General features: G+C 36.7%; 1 protein-coding gene across 1 annotated transcript; it reads right to left on the reverse strand.

The window, feature by feature from the left end:
• Window positions 1-15711: 15711 nt before the first annotated feature.
• Window positions 15712-19495, reverse strand: LOC127125597 (uncharacterized). The gene is made up of 3 exons (XM_051054380.1): window positions 18724-19495; window positions 18375-18497; window positions 15712-17451 (listed from the first exon to the last, which is right to left on the reverse strand). The coding sequence occupies exons 1-3, from the start codon at window positions 19186-19188 to the stop codon at window positions 16030-16032; spliced, it is 2010 nt and encodes a 669-aa protein (XP_050910337.1). The 5' UTR covers window positions 19189-19495; the 3' UTR covers window positions 15712-16029.
• Window positions 19496-19703: the final 208 nt, after the last annotated feature.

Below are 19703 nucleotides of genomic sequence, written 5' to 3' on the forward strand. Positions count from 1 at the left end.
CTTTTCTAGGAAAACTCCAGTTCAAGCGAAAAACACTTTGCCCTCGGAAGGATTGTAGAAGTAATACCCTCTTGTTTCTTTAGGATACCCCATAAATAAGCATTTGTCAGATTTGGGCTCAAGCTTAGTTGAAATTTTTCGTTTCACATAAACTTCGCAACCCCAAATCTTCATGTAATACATATGTGGTTTCTTACCACTCCATATCTCATATGGTGTCTTCTCAACCTTTTTGGATGGAACACGGTTAAGTGTGTAAGCTGCTATCAATAATGCATGTCCCCAAAAGGAGTTTGGAAGATCGGCGTGACTCATCATGGATCGGACCATGTCTAACAGGGTTCGATTTCTTCTCTTAGATACACCATTCCATTGGGGTGTTCCAGGAGGAGTAAGTTGGGATAAGATCCCACACTCTTTCAGATGGTCATCAAACTCTAGGCTTAAATACTCACCACCTCGATCTGATCGAAGAGTTTTAATATTCTTACCTAGTTGGTTTTGTACTTCATTCTTGAATTCCTTGAACTTTTTCAAAGGACTCTGATTTGTGTTTCATTAAATACACATAACCATATCTACTGAAATCATCAGTAAATGTGATGAAGTACTTAAAACCTCCTCCGGCTGGTATGTTCAGTGGTCCACATACATCAGTATGTATGAGGGCCAAAAGATGATTAGCTCTTTCACCTTTTCCCGTGAATGGAGACTTTGTCATCTTTCCAATTAAACAAGATATGCATGTCTCATATGATTCATAATCAAAAGAGTCCAAGAGTCCATCTTTATGGAGTTTGGAAATGCGTTTCTCATTTATGTGGCCTAATCGACAATGCCAAAGGTAAGTTGGATTTAACTCATTAGGTTTCATCCTTTTAGTATTAATGTTATAAATAGGCATTTCAAGATCAAGGACATATAGTCCATTGTTCATTTGTGCAGTAGCATAGAATATATCATTCAAATAAATTGAGCAACAATTGTTCTTTATTATAAATGAAAAACCAAACTTGTCCAAACAAGAAATGGAAATAATATTCCTGCTAATTGCAGGTACATAATAACAATTCTCTAACTGAATTATTAAACCACTAGGTAAAGTCAATACATAAGTTCCTACGGCTAAAGCAGCAACCTTTGCTCCATTTCCAACTCATAGGTCAACTTCACCTTTTGCCAAATCTCTACTCCTTTTTAGCCCCTGCACATTGGTACAAATGTGAGAATCGGATCCAGTATCTAATACCCATGATGCAGAAGTAGATAAATTAATTTGAATAACAAAAATACCCGAAGTTGAAGCCTCTACTCCATTCTTCTTATCTTCCAGGTACTTTGGGCAGTTTCTCTTCCAGTGTTCGGTCTTACCGCAATGGAAGCAGGTTCCTTCCTTTGCTATGCCTCCACTAGGCTTTAAAGCAGCAACAATGGGTTTGGGTTTGGCAACTTCCTTGCATTTCCCTTTATCACCCTGCTTGGCGGGTCTTTTGTTCTGTCTCTTTCCATTTCCGATCATCAGAATGGACTTCCCTTTTGACTTCAGATTCTGCTCAACAGTACTTAATATGGCTAGCAGTTCAGGAAGAGATTTGTCCATATCATTCATATTTAAATTTAGGAAAAATTGACTGAATCTATCTGGCAACGATTTCAAGATCAAATCAGTCGCAAGTTCCTTTCCGAGGGGAAAACCCAACCTCTCAAGGTTTTCCACATACCCAATCATCTTGAGCACATAGGGACCTACAGGGGCTCCCTCAGCTAACTTGCCTTGAAAAAGGGCTTTTGAAACTTCAAACCTTTCATGCCTTGCTTGCTCTTGATATAGCATCTTCAGGTGTTCGATCATATCGAACGCTACCATGTTCTCATGTTGCTTTTGCAACTCTGAGTTCATGGTAGCTAGCATGAGACAAGCAGTTTCATTGGCATCATCGACATGCTTCTTATAAGCATCTCTTTCTGCCTTAGGTGCAGAACTAGGAGGTTCCTCTTCAGGAACAAGTTTCTCCAAGACATACAACTTTCTATTATGTTTGAGGACAATCCTCAGATTTTGGTGCCAATCCAGAAAATTTGTCCCAGACAATTTTTCCTTGTCAAGGATTGATCGCAAAATGTTGTTAGAGGTGTTTGTTGTCATGGTAATCTACATGAAAATAATGAAAATATAAGTATCAATAACATATTTAATTAGGCCTTTAATTAAATATGCTCCCACTATTTTACTCAAAACAAATGACCCTCACCATTTGATTCGGAAAATCCCGTTGGAAGATTTTCTAGTGGGTCGAGATCCACATTTCACTTTGTTTTAAGTCCGCGTAGGCGGATTACACAAAACTAGGTTATTTAGGTAGGAACTCCTTCCAATTGTATCTAATACAACTCTCGAATATTTTAGTTGGGTGAATAACTCCTTATTCCAATCCATCACATGGATCATTTCCAACTCTTGCTTCTAAACATATATAATCTTATTATAATTTGTTTAGTTAAGTTTGCCCCATTGTTTTAGCAATTGGATATTACAATTATTCCATCGCACCTTACTAATATAGAACATGCACCTCGCGTATGCGAAACCTACATTATCCGATACTAGTCTTGATGAGTGCTAAAACTTGGAAAGCATAAACTTAATATTTAATTTGAGGGAATTTGCAATTATTCTGATCTCACCGGCTTATTTATCATATAAATCGTCTCTCATATGCATCAACATACATTCACATGCATCAACATACATAATGAAACAGTTATGGCCCCTAGCACAATTGTTCTCCCAAGCCAATGAGAGAACCTAAGCTAACCTAATAACGATCTAAGCTTCTCCAAGCAAGATCTTTAAGGTTGTCCTCCTTTGATATTGAATTCTTCTCTTTCTTCATAACATTACATTACATAAAAGAAACTCCTTTTACATACGAGGGAGTGAGATGAGAAAAGAAGTTACATTAAGAGATTAAAAGAGAGGCACGACACGCAGGTCGTATTTTAAAAACCCAAAATAAAATAAAGGAAAACTAAGGCCATAACCGATCACCACAAGACAATAATAATAAACACATTATTATTATTAATTTTAATTCTTTTAATTAATTAAAACCAAATTAAATTTCGGCGACCGATCACACTACGCAGAGTTAGCCGGGGGTCTGCTGCCCGGTCAGCGGGACGGGGGTTCCGCTAACCGATCAGCGGACGGTGGTTCCGCTAACCGATCAGCGGACGGGGTTCAAGGGGGCAGCGCCCCTGGCCAAATTTTTTAATGAACAATTCATTTGAAATCGACGTTGTTTTTCGCATCAACACTTGATACTTTAAAGCACAACTCTTGCGCAGTCACAACCCTAATCGCATAACTCTCTGACAACATAATCCTTGTGCCGTCATTAACCCTAATGCACCAATTTTAGACCGTGAAACACACCTCGATTGTTAATTCAATATGATTGATCAACACGTCATTGCTTCACCATACTAATGTCGGATCAAGAAGCAAACGACCGTTGATCGCTCAAAGGAAAACAACCATTAAGTGTTTGAATGAACGAAACAGAAATAGTATATCATATATACCGTATTTTGCATCAGGATTACTTATATCATATATATAACTTGATCGATCTCAATTGCATAACCTATGGACGATCGATGTATCGCTGCTTCACCATACTAATGTCAAATTCCGAAGCATAGTCAACATCAATCATCCAAATCGTACACACGTGATGTCAAATTTAATTACTCATTTATTCTTTGATTCATTATGTCTTTTAATCGTATTAATACAGAAAATAAACAGCTATCAGATGCATGGTTTCGTAAGTGGCTCTGATACCACTGAAGGAGAAGAGCGATCCAAAATGCAGCGAAATTTAAAATTTCTCCTTTAGTGATCCTTACGAATGGGAATGATCAGTGATAGAATCGTTACCTCTTGTGGAGATTGTAACCTTTGATGCAGATCTACGGAGCGATCACGAACGTTGAACGATGACAACGCCTCTACTCAGTCCACACGAACGGATTCCTTCAATCTCAGTGCTAGCTGATACGAATGAAGGCTTTGAATGAGAGAGAGAGAGAGAGAGAGAGAGAAACGAAATTGCAACTGCACAAATGCTTCTACACAAGGGTTCTATTTATAGAACCACTTGTGTGGGCTGCAAGCTAAAAAGCCCACTCAAGTGTATGTGGCCCATATCTTATAATACGCCAAAATCACTTAAGCGCGTGGTACCTTACCATATTTCGTATTCTACTTAAGTACATCGTACCTTACGATGTTCTACAATTCACTTAAGTGCACCGTATATTACGGTATTCCTTAGTTACTCTATCTCTCATCAATCCGTCCTTTTGTGTGTGACCCTGTAGGTTTTTGCGGCATTGGCAATTATATTAAATCACGTATTTAACATAATAAACAGTGAGCGGTATCTAGAAACACATCACTGCTACCCAAGACACGAAAATGTCATGTGATCTGACAAATCCTTTTGTGATAATACTTATGTGTACAATTACCCTTTTGCCCTTATGTCTATATTGAACGCAAGGCATAGACCGTGTCATCCTTGTCCAGTTCAATATTGGGCCCATAGAAATTTATCCTATTATGCAGGATGGGAAAATTCCATCTAGGTCACTCATGTCCCTTAGCATGCTTCGTGGAGTACCCATCAACTGTCTTTATGGTCATCCAGTTACGGACAATGTTTGATCAGCAATAAGGCATTCGACTCTACATCTAGGGTCCATAGTGGTTTCAGGTCGAAGGATGGTATACACCATTATCACCATGAGAATAAATTATGACACTTTGCATAACATTCTATATAGTATTCTCATAGTGGGTCAATCCAGTATAAATATTACTCTTAATATTCATACCTATGTTTAAGACTTGATAACTCCTTATCCATGATCCATGAGATGTGATCATCAGTCTATATACATAATAGTCTTAATGCTTTAATATTATTCCACTTCACAATAAAGCTCGACTACAAATAATTTAAGAATAGTGTCCTTATGTTTAATGTGATCTCATGATTAAGTCACACTTGATACATTAAACGGACTACCTATTCTAGGGACTTTATTAGACAAACATAATAAAGAAAAAACCTTTTATTATTAATAAATAATTCGATACAAGTACCAAAAGTATTGACCTCTAGGACTTACACCAACATGCTCCGCCACTGTTCATGTGCATCGTGGGCCTGCACCCCATTTTTCTCCAGAAGCCCATTTTCAGGTTTTTCTAGTTTTTACTAATTGTTCTAGTTAGAAATTAGGATTTAATTAGTTTTTTTTTTATTCTCGATTAACATGGCAAGTTTTAGGCTAATTAGATTGTTAGTTTAATTAGGTTAATAAATCTTGATTAGCACATTAGGATTTATAGAATTTCCACTAGAATGAATTAGGACTTTTAATTAGAATTTTAATTAGGGTTTTAGTTAGAATTTTCTAACTAGGAACAATTAGGTTTGAATTCAGGATCTTGACATTTCTCAACATTAGGTTAATTTCTTATCTTTAGGATTTAATCAACTTCAGGCCATGGATAGAATTTGACATACTTCGTAAATGACCATTTTGCCCTTTGGGGCTTATTTTGGTATTTTTGTGATAAAATTGCATGCTCCCCTTAGGATTAGAATTCAATCATTTCCTAATAATTGTAGGACTTAACATAAGCCTTTTAATCAGTATTTTGACATGCTCCCTTGGGATTTCTAACTTCTAACTTAGAATGTTCAATCAACTTCTAATGCATGATCCCTTAGGATAGTTTCTAACAATTACTAACTTCAATTAGATCCAAAATTAGTTCCCCTCAAAACTCAAACAAAACCCCCGATTAAATTGATCAAAAACAATTTTGATTAATTAAATCCTTTGAACTTGTATAATCCCACGGTCTAAATTGAGTGACCAAAAGACCCTTGGTCACTTAATAAGACTTTTCTTCCAAGCTGTGGAGCTCAAGGCCTCAACTCAAGATCTTCGATCAAGGCATCCTCAGTCATACCAAGCAGCGGATTATTCAAGCGCGTCAAAGGTGGCATCTTCAAGAACTTGTTAAATCAAAGTTAGAAGAGTGTGACACGAGCCTTAAGCAATATAGAAGGAGTGGGAATGGAGTATTCATACCCCCATTCTGAGTATCTTTGGGTATGGGACGTATGACCCAGCGCTCATCGTATTCACCTCTATTCATAGACTCTAGCACAATTCTAATCATACAATTGACAATCCTCTCTCTTCACAAAACAAAAACAACAAAGCAAGGACTACATCAACAACTTATCAATCATGAATCAAGTTGTACGATACGAGCCTTAAGTAATGGAGAAGGAGTGGGATTGGAGTATTCCTACCCCCATTTTAAGTATCTTTGGGTATGGGACGTATGACCCAGCGTTCATCGTATTCGCCTCCATTCATAGACTTTAGTGCAATTCAAATCTAACGATTGATAAAGTCTTCACCTTCCATGCAAGAAACAACTACAAAGACTCTTCTCTCTCCACTTGAAAGTTAGTGTGATTCTCATCATCCAGTAACTGTCAAGTCTACTCATCCTATTCAATTCTCAATCATTCCAATTCTAATCACTTCAATCTCAATCATCCATTTCACCTTGCCTCCAATCAATTTCTTTTCAGCTCTAGTGGGCTAAACTACAAAAGCTTTGATTTCCTTATTGCACTATAAGGGTACGTAGGCAGGAGAACCCAGTTTCTTCGGGAGCTATCTTATTTATCAACTTACTTTTTCTATCCCATTCTCCATTCATACAGTAAATACCATCTTTTTGAGATCAATCATATTTCTCCTTGGACTCCTTGTCCATCCTTTTAGGACGTCCTAATGACAGTCTAATCTCTTCAATCGAGAGTTGTTTGGGCAAACAGCCCCAAACACTTAATTCAGTCTTTCTTTTTGGCGTTGCCTTATAGTGGCGGACTGCTAGTCCACGTATTGGTAAACACCACTTTGCTCTTCGATTAAGAGTCTATCCTTCTCTTGAATCCAAGATACTATCCTGATTTGATCTCGATTTGTCGATTCCCCAGCAAGTGACACACAACTCCTTGCACTCCAATACCACAATCCTTCCTTGAAGAGGTGTTTGTCTTGTGAGTCCCCGTTGCTTAGACAAACCTCTCTCTCTCTCTCTCTCTCTCTCTCTCTCTCTCTCTCTCTCTCTCTATTCTCGTAGTTCCGAACTACGATTGCTCTGACTTTCTCATTGTACAATGAGAATACGTAGGCACGAGGATGCGAATCCTTGGCGAGCATATTTCTAATTATTCCTCTTTCGCCTTAGGGCATCATTCATACCTTTCACTATCCATTATCTACCTTCGATCATAAATCATTCACCCATTGACATACTGTCTCTTTGACATCGAAATACACTTTCTTTGGAATTCCATATACACCCTTTTAGGACACCTAATGTAGTCCATATTTCTACCTAGATTTGTTTGGGCAAACAACCCCAAACACTTAATTCCTTCCTTTTTTAGCCAAAACCCTACAGTGGCGGCCTGCTAGTCCACGTATCGGTTAACGCTATTTCCCTCTATGGTAGAAACCCCATTTCTCTTATGGATTCCAATACACTTTCACCTTTTGATTTCAAACAATACTTATCTAGTCACTTGTTACCAAGTTCTTCTATTCTGTAACTTCGGTCACTTCATTCCGTTCCTCCCATGATGCATTCATAATCTACCTTCTTTCACTCCATATGATATACCTATCTTTGAGCCAAATACATTATACCTTTGTTGCTCCATCTTATACCCTTTTTTGTGAACCAAGAGCCGATTTGTTTGTCTTGTCAGACCTTGTAGCTTAGACAAACATCTCGTTACTTACTTTGCAGTCGTATTTAGGCAACCCTTTCTTTTCAGTTATTCCAGTATAGTGCTATAAGTGTTCTACGCCCTCACTTATCGGTTCAAACAACCTGTTTACTCTTGGGTTCACGCTTTCACCCTCTCTTGGAGTTCAAATCACACTATTCGTTGGCTCAAACCATACTTTCTATCGCACTTCTTTCCACCTCCTGCCTCTAGTTCCTTGAACTACGAAGCTCTGAATTCCTCATTGCACTATGAGGATACGTAGGCATGAGGGCCCTAATCCTTACCGAGCACTTTATCTATTTCCCTTCCTTTCCCCTTATTATTTTGCGAGTAATCTTTAACTAACACCTATTCGAGCGAGAACAATCAAAACGGTTCCCATGGAGTACCATGGATGTTTAGGGTGCTAATACCTTCCCCTTGCATAACCGACTTCCTTACCCAGTATATCTCTTTCCCCCGGATTTTATCGATGTTTTCCCTTCCCTTTGGGGATAAATAAAGTTCGATGGCGACTCTGTTGTATGTTCGAGTGTGCGATACATTCGGGTATATTTCCGCTAGCTTCACTAGGCAACACTGGAGTTACGATATCGACTAAATTAGTCCCCGACAACGACACCAAAAACTTGATCGTGACTTAGTATGTCTATAGGATTCGTGACTGCAAGTGCACAGTCGTATCGCGTAGTTCTAAAGATTATTAAACCTAAAGGACTAATAATCGAACTTACCGTTATCTAAAGTTACTATGTAAATCTAAGGCTGATGATTTCTCTAGGGGTTGAGGGACGATGAGAAATAACTACTAACGAAAACAGAACTTTAATATAAATATTTAATAGCGGGATATCGATATGTAACAAATCAAACCCCGAGGATTCGATAAATAGTTGGTGTAATCTTAAACGTCAAAATACTCTTTAGTAAAAATTATTTATTTGAAAGACTTTATCTCACACTCTCGTGCTATTGAGCCTGACTATACTCTTAAACCAGAATGATTCGCTCTCGCTGTCTCATTTGAATTAAAAGTAATTTTTTGAAATAAATAAAGTCTAATAAATCCTAAAGCGCTCTCGCTGTGTTTAGAATTAATGCCTAGTTTCAGCTATCCGGTTAAAACCTCAAACTCTCGTTTTTATTGACCGTAACCCTTGTTTGCTTTGTACTCTCGTACGAAAACAATTTTAAATTTAGAACAAGAAACTATAACCAGAAAATAATATTTTATGAAAGTCAACACCAATTATTTACGAATCTTGTCGTTTCGACGGTCTTTACATACCGATATCGATTGGTTTATCCAGACATGGATTCGAGAACAAACATGTTATTATGATAATTAAACATAAGACAAGGCATAAACAATTAAAATAACAATTAAAATAGAACCTGGAATATAGACTGAAAAACTGGAATTAATGTTGGTTCTTGAATTCAAATAATGCCGGTACGCCTGACAAATTGGGTACACAATTACAATCAAATTCAATTGCTAAAACTAATATCGTAATAGTCCTCGATGTGGAGAATCTATCACTTTACAAGTAAATATCTGCTTAAAAAAATGGTAACAACAAATTCTGGCTCAAAGTGACGGTCCAATCTTTGAAGACCGAAGCCCTAATATATACTCCTCACTCCCTGCCTTGAAAGTAGCCTTGAGGATCTCTTAGTGGGAGCGGTTGGTTGACCGATATAAACGGGACGTGGAGAAAAACGTGGAGATAAATAAGGAGGAAATGGTTTGGTGGCGGGTGCCACAACCCTAAGTAGTGGGCGCTACACCTTGCTAGGTGGCAGGCGCCACTCTTGCTTGATGGTGGGCGCCACACCTTTCATTTGGTGGCAGGCGCCACCTTGTTTCTTGTGGTGGGCACCACACCTTTCATTTAGTGATGGGTGCACCTTGTTCTTGTAGTGGGCGCCACCATTTGCTATGTGGTGGTGGGCGCCACCTTCTTTCATTTTCTTCATTTTCTTCCCCTTTTCTTTCCTTTTTGCTCTTTTCCTGCTTTGCTTGCATGTACACTTCTTATTCGATAAATACCTGAAATAAACACAAAGTACAACATAATGCTATAGAAAACAAGTAAAAAGCAATGCAAGTCAAGTCAAATATATGATACATTTTCGCGTTATCAACAAACAAAGAAAGTTTTCGAAAAGAGGGAGAGATTTTGAAATTAAAGAAGTGGGAGGATATGAAGAGACCACCCTAAGCAAAATTTAAAAGTTAAGAGTTGAAAAGATATGACCAATCGGACGCAATCCAACATACAAGAATATCATATAGAAACTCATTTTCCTTTGGACTTTGATCAAGCAATGAGCAATATCCAGACATCATGAAGTCAAAGCATCAAATATCCATATCCAAGCAAGCATTCCAATAACTAGCAGTCTTCAGTGGCTTCCAATGTATCAGATGAAATATTCCTTGATCAACTCAGAACAAAACATCAGACATAGACCATACTAAAATAACAATTAAGCACAAAGACAAAGTATCAGATGAATAAAATAAATCCCAAGTCTTGCATCAGATGAAATTCACTATCAAAGATAGCTCAGTCTCAGATGTTGGCATTGGCTAAGTCCTTTAGCACAGAGAATATTGCCTAATTCTAAGTCCAAAAGCTCAGATCAAGTCCCAAAAGTCCACCAAATGTTTTTTAGGGTTTTTGTTGTTATTAGGTGTTTTAGGGTCCTAAGAAGACAAACAAAGTCAAAACACACAAGATATGGCTCAAATGAGCAAAGTGAAAAAGGACTTAAACATAAACAAGTTGCATGAAAATGTAAATGGCAATGAATGATAAATGATTGAAACTTAAATTGTATAAAGTAAATGACTTAAAAGTAAAAGCATAATGAATAAGAGTTAGTCAAATGTTAGTGTTGAGTTTTAATTGATTAAGTCATTCTTTGGAAAACACTCAATCATTCATTCACAAGTATGAATCCTTGAACTAAGACATCTTCCATGAGAAGGGCTCCAACTTGGATAATTCAACAAGTATACCACTAGCTCTCATGAAAGGAAAAAAGGTCAAGTCTCCACACAATACCATGAAGAATGGGAGACTTACAATCTCACTTCCTAGAATGTTATGCCTTCTTGATCAAATTTAGCTTTATGTTAAGCAATCGTAATTGGACTTATGTAGAAGTCACAACTATCTAAGGCCGGGCAATAAAAATATAGGTGTTAATGCATGTTAGAGATTTGGTACAAAGAACCAAACTCATAAAACATACCACACACTAAAAGAAAATGGGAGGGGCCTATCTCAGTCAGACTCACATTGATTCATCTAACACAAGGTCATTGATGAATCAATTAACATTTAGACATTAGAGATTTCATTGGTCAAATGAGGGAATAAGGAAGAATAAGGATGAAGATGAAGAGGGAGGGGGAAATAGAAACACAAGTTGATCATGAGAGGAATTTCATCTCATCAATACCATTCATTCATTTTGGGAGATAAAATGTACATTTTATCAATCCCCTAAATCCAATGGTTTTGATCAAACAAAAGTCAAATCAACCATGACCGATGCCCAAACAGAAAGTCAAACATCACAAGATCATAAAAATGGATCAACATAATTTTTAACATTTAATCAATTAAAAATCACATTTAAAATGAATTAAAATGCATTTTAATTTGGTCAAAACCTCAAATCCCTTCAAAACACCAAATAAATGGCCAAGGGATTTATCCTAGGTCAAACAAGGTCAAAGGACCTTAGACAATTTTTTTTATAATTTTTTGAAAGTCAAAAGTATTTTAAAAGAATTAAAAATATGCATAAAAACATTTAATTCATGAAAAATACCAAAATTAGTCCAAAAAATAATTTTAATTCAGAATATGGAAGAGAAAAGTATTTAATGATTTTTGGTGAAAGTCCCTCATTTTTTGGATTAAAAATGAAATTTCTATGAATAAAATAAAATAAAGGGGTTAAATGAAAATTCAGAAAATACAAAAAAAACAAGGGCCATTAGATCTCCCTCATTAATTGAGGTGGCAGATCTGAATGCCAAGCGCGCAAGTTCCATGGTGACCCTGAGTCAATGCATCACACGCGTGGTAATCAGAACCAAAGACAAAGATTAAAACATTTTGAAAGGATCAGATGGTTTGGAAGGTGCCAACGCACCTCCGGAGCCCTAGCTCCGGTCATCTTCTCTGGTGGACCTCACCGGAATAGTCCACCATAAACCATCACAAAAATGAAAACCAAGGACATGATTTCAAAGGAAAAATGCTCAAGAGCTCGAATCTGACATCCATTTCATCCAATTCCAAGTATATTGAAAGATACATGGATTTGAAATTTGAGGTTCATGATATGAGTTGCTTCGATTTGACCTCAAAGCAACTCAATCTTCTTGCCTACATTGGTAGGACTTCAGACAACCAATAATCAAGCAAAATAGTTGAGAAATGAGGGAGAATCGAAGAAGAGAAGTTTGAGAAAAATCACCTTCGGGTAGCTTCAATTCAACTTGATCTTGCTTCCAATTTTCCTTGGCTCGAATCTAGAAGCTTGTAGGAAGTGAAATGGATCAAAGAGAGGTTTGGATTCTTGGAGTTTCAATCTCAAAATAGAAGGAGATTTGAAACTAGATTTCAAGTGAAATCTTCAAGTTTATCCTTTAATGGAGGCTAGGGATGCAAGGTTTCAAAGCTTGGGCAGAAGGGATCCTCATTCTAATCACAATGGTCATGTATATATAGCCTAGCAAGTTGTTTTTCACACACTTTGAAATTTTGCCAATTTTAGCAACTTTGGTGCATGGATGCATGGACAATGATTTGGGCCCAATTCATGATGTAATCACATTCCAATTCATGCACAATGGATCCTGCAACATTAACATGTAAGCAAGCAAAAGGAAATGGATAATTGAATTTAAATCTTGCCAAAACAAACCTATGAAAGGAACCATGCACAAGTCCCTCAAATCTTGTCCAAATGAAGTGATCTTGGATTTTTTCTAAAGGTGACATTAAGGGGAACAACTTTAATGTTGAACACTTTTCCATTTGAATCTTGGATCATGATGAATTTTGAGGTGGAAGTTTGAGAAATCTACCATAATTGAATTTTTTCTAAGTACCAAGTCAAATGACCACTTCTTCCACCTTGAATAACTTTTGCTATGAGATTCAAATGAAAAAGGTTTATTCACCAAAGTTGTATCTCTTTCATCCCTATTTAATTTGGTCATAAATTGGACCTCATTTGGATTTGGCATGAAGGGGTTATTCATTTTAGAAGTTGAGGAAAATTGCTTGTTCAATGGTAATGGCCCAAAATGACCTATAATGTTTCCTCTTGGCACATGCCCTTGCAAGTTGAATTTGACATTTCTCAAAGATTCAAAGTTGGAGAGGGCATCTTTAAATTTATCATGAAACTTGTATGGCCTTCATCTCATAAAAAGTGAGCAAGTTATGGTCCTTGTAAGTTGACCTCATAACTAGGGTACAAACAAAATGACCTATAATCTTTCACCATAAAACATGACTTTCCAAGCAAAAATAGCTGTTTATGTCAACATGAAAGTTGTTTGAAATATCATAAGGAGTAAATTTTCTCATGGAATCATTTTCATATGACAAAAAGTATAGGAGATTGGATCTAGTGAACCCTAGTTTTGACCTGTTGACTTTCTCTGGTCAACCTCTTAGAACCAACTTGCAAACTTGAAATTCTTTTGATATTTTGGACTCATGGAGGATCATATATGCATAATATGATGTATGATTAAGTATCCATTGATATTTTGGACCAATTATTGAAGAAACTTGCTGAAGAAGTCACACAAGATATCCAGATGAATTAGGGTTTCCAAGGTAAACAAGCTTCAAACTCTTGATGATTTCTTGATCCAAATGATAAATTAAGAACATGGGGATCCATATATGATATCTAGAACCATTGTGAACCATCTCTTAATTGATCTCCTTGCACTGAGGGTCTTAAACCCTAGTTGTGAGTTTGATGAGGCAGTGGTGGATGCACACACTACCTACAAAAGAAACAAAGCTATACATGGATATATTTTTAGTATTTGGGTTAGTAAACAAAGAAAAATAAAGTATGATACAATCAAATTTGCTTGTTGATCTCTTCTAATGCAAACCCAATTAATGAGGGGTAAGGAGGATGCCAATGTGTGATCCCAAAGCCAATGCAAATGATGGGATAACATGAGGGATCTTAGGGTCAAAATTGGGGTCTTACAACTGGTGGATTGTTAAACTAAAAAATAGAGACCTTCAGAGAGACACTCGAAAACATGTGGAGTAAAAAGTGATTGAAGAATCATACTTATGGGCTATTAGACTACTAAAGCAAAAAATATATGGTTGATAGCAAATGGATGCAAATGGAAAGAAAAGGTTCAAGCGAAGCTTGGACTTGATAAAAATTATTCAATAGATATTGAATTGGCAAATAACAACAAGGTAGTTGATGGTTAAATTAGCATCATCATGGTTGTAAGACAAGGTGGAGATTTTTGAAGTATGCCTTAAAATCTTAAGTGACGAAGAGAAATGAAATATGTTTTAAGATTGCATAAACTAGATATCATCTTGGAGGCATAACCGATGGCGGCGGTGCGACAGACGGTTTGTTATGTCAGAACTCGAGTCCAACTTTCTTGGTTCAAATGAATTGGGTTTCATTATTTTGGTTCGTGGATTTGTTAATTAATGGGTTATGTTTTGGGCTTCTTATGAACGTGTTAGATTTCAACACTTATAAATATGTATCTTTATCATTTTTCTCTTAACAACCTTCAAAACTTTATAGCTAAAGATAGAGAGAAGGGTTTATGAACCCTAGTGGTAATCTTAGAGACACAAAGGTAAGTTCCTAAGTGTGTGTTTTTGGATTTTGAAAAACCTTTGGAGACATCTAAGGGGGGTGAGAAACACTTGTGTTTGTGTAATTCATATAGAGAGAATTGAAAAGATTGAGAAATATTAGATAAAAAATAGGGTTTGTTCTTGAAAACTTGGGTGACTATTTTCTTGTAATTCATTTGGAATTTTTTGTAACGACTCTTGTAAGTATAGTGAATATAATAGTTGATTTTTTCATTTGAGTAGATTATTTGATCGAATTGGATAAATAAGTTATTATGTTAATTTCATTTCTTTTATCTTTTTCTCTTAAGTTAAGTTGTTACCTTATTTCATATAGAATTTCATTTTTACTAAAATTGTCACCACATATCAAATTTCAAATTTCTTGATGTGATTCAGTTTCAGTTTCTAAGTTTTAATACATCTTAGTAAAGTGATGCTACATTTGGCATTGTTATCCAAGCAGAGTGGCGGTGTTCAATGAAACCTTTGTGTTGTATGTTCTCACTGTGAGCAAGCTTTTGATTCTATTGTGTTGTCATCTGAGATTATTGTTGAACAAGTGTGATTATGTCATGGAGTAAGAAGTTAGTTTACTAATCAAAGAGTGGTCGATGGATCTGTTGAATCTCGGCCGATGGATAAGTATGTTGACTCAATTGGGTGCTTCTATTAGCATAATCCATAGCGATCCGATACATTATGTGTTGGGTTATGCTTATTAGAAGGTTTTCTAGAATTATTTAAATAATTTTCTTTAAAATATATATAAAAGGTTATTTAGGAAAGATTTCTCAACTTTCGATAGACACAAACAACCAATTTAGTAGACAATAAATTTTGATACTATCTAAGTCAAAGTGAGTGAATCAAACTAATTGTCAATTCATCAACATCAGAAGACAAACAGGTAAAGAAAAAAGAAAAACAATTTTTCTTAATCAACTCAACATCAGCATATGTTACAAGAGAAAAGAAAAAACTCATGGTTATACTTATAACAAATGTCCTTAACTCTACAAACAAGACCATACAAGCATATAGGTCAGATGAAAAACATGGTTATCAAAAGATGGTTATCAACAAAATAAAACATGACATAGAGGAAAACATCTTTCGGTTTCTCCTAGTCAATGATATTTCCTGTCCTGTTTTAGTACCACACATCACAATACCAAGGGGTATTGCTTGGCAAACAAGGCATTGTGTTAGAAGATTTTACCATTTTTTCACCTTTTAGGTTTCCTTACATTCGGGGACTCGCCTCTGGCTTCCCCTAACCTTGATTTTTGACCGGTACTCTGCATTGTAGCATGCCTTTCTTGGAAGGTATTTGTTGGATCTCGTGACGGCCAAGGTTGTGAAAATTGTCTAGTTGGACTGGCATAACCTTTAGAAGATCCAAGCCTGGAACCAGCCAATATCTGGTCCTTTAAACCTTTCACCGATTTATAGCTTTGTATTTCATCGCCGTGACTTTTTCTCTGAGCTTGCTTCTCCAGTTCATAAAAGCTTTCCCAATCTATTCCATCTCCTGAATTTAGGAGCTTTTCGTCATCTCGGACACCCCATTCCACTCCATCTGATATACTCCTTTGCAGAGATGTGCTTATCCTAGAAGCTCTCCCAGAGATAGACCTCCTACCTTTCGTTTCTTCCTCGATTGGATATTTTCTTGTATCAAATCTGCTTTCGGAAGGGTGGGTCCATTTATAGCTTTTGTTGTTGTTGTCCATATTTAACTCAATAGAATGCAAGTCGCTTTCCCCGGATTCCTCTTCACATTCTACTCCATTGTCAACCTCCCCTTCATCGTCTTCTTTATCTTCCGTATGATGATTGCCCAATCTGCTTCTTCCCAGATATGCAGCAATTTCTTCATCATTCAAGTGAGTGGAACTACGTCCTTTTTCTCTAACTTGTTTGTTTCCTAGAAAAGCTTCAAGCTGATTCCTAAGCATATCAACAGCAGCATTCTTTTCCTCGTGCTGATATTTTGCCACGGAGAGTTTCTTTTGAGCTCTCTCCTCGCGTAACATATCGGTTAACTGCATCATTTCTTTTTCTCTCTCTACCTCCTGACAAGCTTTTGTTGATACTCTCCTTTGTTTCTCTATCTTAGATTTATCCTCATCAACATCTCTTGCTAACTCATCACATACTTTTTCGATAATTTCTCTCGCTCTCTTCTCAGTTTCAAGCTCTTTCACCACCTTAAGAAGAGATGCTTTGGTCTCAGCCAGTTCTCTCCCAAGCTTCTTGTTCAAGCTTTCCAACCGTCTCCTAAGCTTCCGCTCTACATCAAGTTCTCCTGCAACAGATTCAATCGCAGCCTCAACAACTTCTCGCTCCTTGCTTTTCCAAGCAGCCTTTTCTTCAGCAAAACACTTTATCAAATAGTTTACCTCGTTCTGATCCGACCGTTGTTCCTGGATATGCTGATTGACCTGTAGTCGAGCCCGCTCCAGCTCAGCATGCAGAGCTGAGATAAGGGACATACTAGAAGAAGGACGGTCTTCATGACCCCACATGCGGCTTATAATTTTAAGTAGCTCTTTCGATGTTGTTAAAGCATTACTGACATCTTTCAAACGCGGTTTAACTCCCACAGTAGATGAAGCAGGGGTCTGTGCTCGAGATCTGGTTTCAATCTGCAAGAAAACAAAGATGCAACTATAAGACATGCACAACATATGTTATTTTTTAGACACTTTAAATTATCAGAAAGTTAGAATGGTATTATGGAAGCATGTCGTTAAAGCGATAAAGAACTAATACAAACCCTCCTTACTATAGAATTTATCCCTCTTCTCTCTACATGCCCACACCACCTTAGTCTATTTTCTATCATATTTTCTACTATAGGTGCTATCCCTCTCTACATGCCCACACCACCTAAATCTATGTTCCATCATATTTTCTATGCTACCCCCAACACTCTCCTCTAATATTGTCATTTATACTCTTATCATGTACAGTCTTTCCATACATCCAACGCGAACTGCTCATCTATGCTAGATTTACTTTATTCTGTTGATTCTTAATCGCCCAACATTTTATCGCGTACAGCATCGCAGGTCTTACCGTAGTCCACTAAAATTTTCCCTTTAATTTGAGTGGTACCTTTGTAACACATAAAACCCCTGAAACCCTCCTCCTTTTCAGTCACTCAGTTTGAAATCGATGGTTTACATCCTCTTCTATTTCTCCATTGTTTTGTATTACAGACTCAAGATATTTAAACCGCAATGACTTATGGGAAGACTTATGGGATGATATAGTCTCCAACTATCTCCTCTAGATTAGAAACACTTCTCTTTTTGCTAAACTTATATTCTAAATTCTATATACTCTGTCTTACTTCTTCTTAGGCAAAAGCCACATGTTTCTAAATTTCGGCTCCAAATCTCCTTCCTCTCACTTAATAAGTTCTACACAAGCATATCAAGTGAAAACCTCCAATGAGACAATCAATTCTACTTGATGTGTAAGTTTGTTATTCCAGCAACAAATAGAAAGAAAAAAAATCACTCACATTTTCAATTGTCTCAACATAAATCTCTACACAACATACCTCCATAACACTGGCATTGCTAAGAGAATCCAAAGGTCCAACATGGTGTTCAGTTATCCTCATCCTATGAGAATTGCTGGGTGTTCTTCTATGCCGATTACCAATTCCAGATCGATCCATTCTCTACAAAAAAAAATAAAAATTAATATTACTAATACATCATAATAATATAATCAAATCTCAACATTATTGCTTGCAAGTGAAGTCAAAATTACAGACTAACACATGATCTGGACTCAGAATATTCCAAATTCGCACATTTTCTCATTTTATAATTAAATGAAATAAATATAAATATATAATTAAAAATCTAATTAAAATTTCATATTTAAAAAAAGAAAATAAAAACCTCTGATGGAGGACTATGCGATGGATCAGACAAATGAGGAGGCAAAGAGCCAGAACGAACAGACCTAACGGTCGAAACCCTATCTTTCGATTTAATGTCTCTTTTCATCTTCGCATGATCGCGAATTTCCTTCACACTAGGCGAAGGAATCTCATTCATTTCCCAAAGTGTCGCCGCCAGTTTTCTCGCCGACACCGGAACCTGTCTCGATTTACTCCCTGATTGCGACGGCGGATACTTCGGCGATTCAACAATCCGCATCGCCGCCGCCGGAGATCTCGAGCTGAGAAGCTTCCACGTGGGTACGGGAGTAGTGGATCCGCCTCTTTTGCCTACTAGAATAGCTCTCTTGAATCGGTAGTTTTGAATGACGGAGGAAGAAGATGAAGCGGATGAGGAACTTCCTCGTTTTCTGATTTTCCCAGGAATCATGTCCATTTTTGTTGTTCTGCTTTGTTTCAGCATTTGTGTCTTGGTGTTGAAGTTGATGTTGCTAGATTTGATGAAACATAATGAGAGTGATTACGTGATGGGATGTGGATCGTTGGATGAGATGAATTGGGGAATCCAATGACGGTGATTGGAGGGTGGATATGATGGTGTTGGTTTTGATTGGGTATGAAATAGGAAAAGTGGTTTTTAGTTTGGACTTTTAGGTTGAATAGCTTTGAATGATTGTAGTGTGGGAAATGAGAGTGTTGAATGTACTATATTGATTTATAGCTTTGAATCATTGTAGGCTGCGTTTGGTAGTTGGCATTTTCAATTTGACTTAAGCTTCAACTTCTTTTTAGACAATTCTTTGACAATAAGTATTCTCAAATTTTATTCTTTTGGAGGATGTCATTTTCACCATATTCATTTTTTGTTTATTTCATTTTTAAAACATCAATATGTTAAATATTATTTAGTTTTGTAACCCTCATTTTTTAAATATACACAAATTTAAATTGACTTATTTAAATTTATTTATTAATATA

The sequence above is a fragment of the Lathyrus oleraceus genome, chromosome 3 (assembly GCF_024323335.1).
Source record: "Lathyrus oleraceus cultivar Zhongwan6 chromosome 3, CAAS_Psat_ZW6_1.0, whole genome shotgun sequence".
In the NCBI taxonomy this organism is placed as follows: domain Eukaryota; kingdom Viridiplantae; phylum Streptophyta; class Magnoliopsida; order Fabales; family Fabaceae; genus Lathyrus; species Lathyrus oleraceus.

Bases quoted from the DNA above. Each gene is read 5' to 3' on its own strand.
- LOC127125597 (XM_051054380.1), bottom strand. From the start codon at position 19,188: ATGCTGAAACAAAGCAGAACAACAAAAATGGACATGATTCCTGGGAAA. The intron at 18,498-18,723 runs GTTTTTATTTTC...TTTTTTTTGTAG, and splicing joins CGCATAGTCCTCCATCAGAG to AGAATGGATCGATCTGGAAT. The intron at 17,452-18,374 runs GTATGTTGTGTA...GTTTTCTTGCAG, and splicing joins GCAATGCCAGTGTTATGGAG to ATTGAAACCAGATCTCGAGC.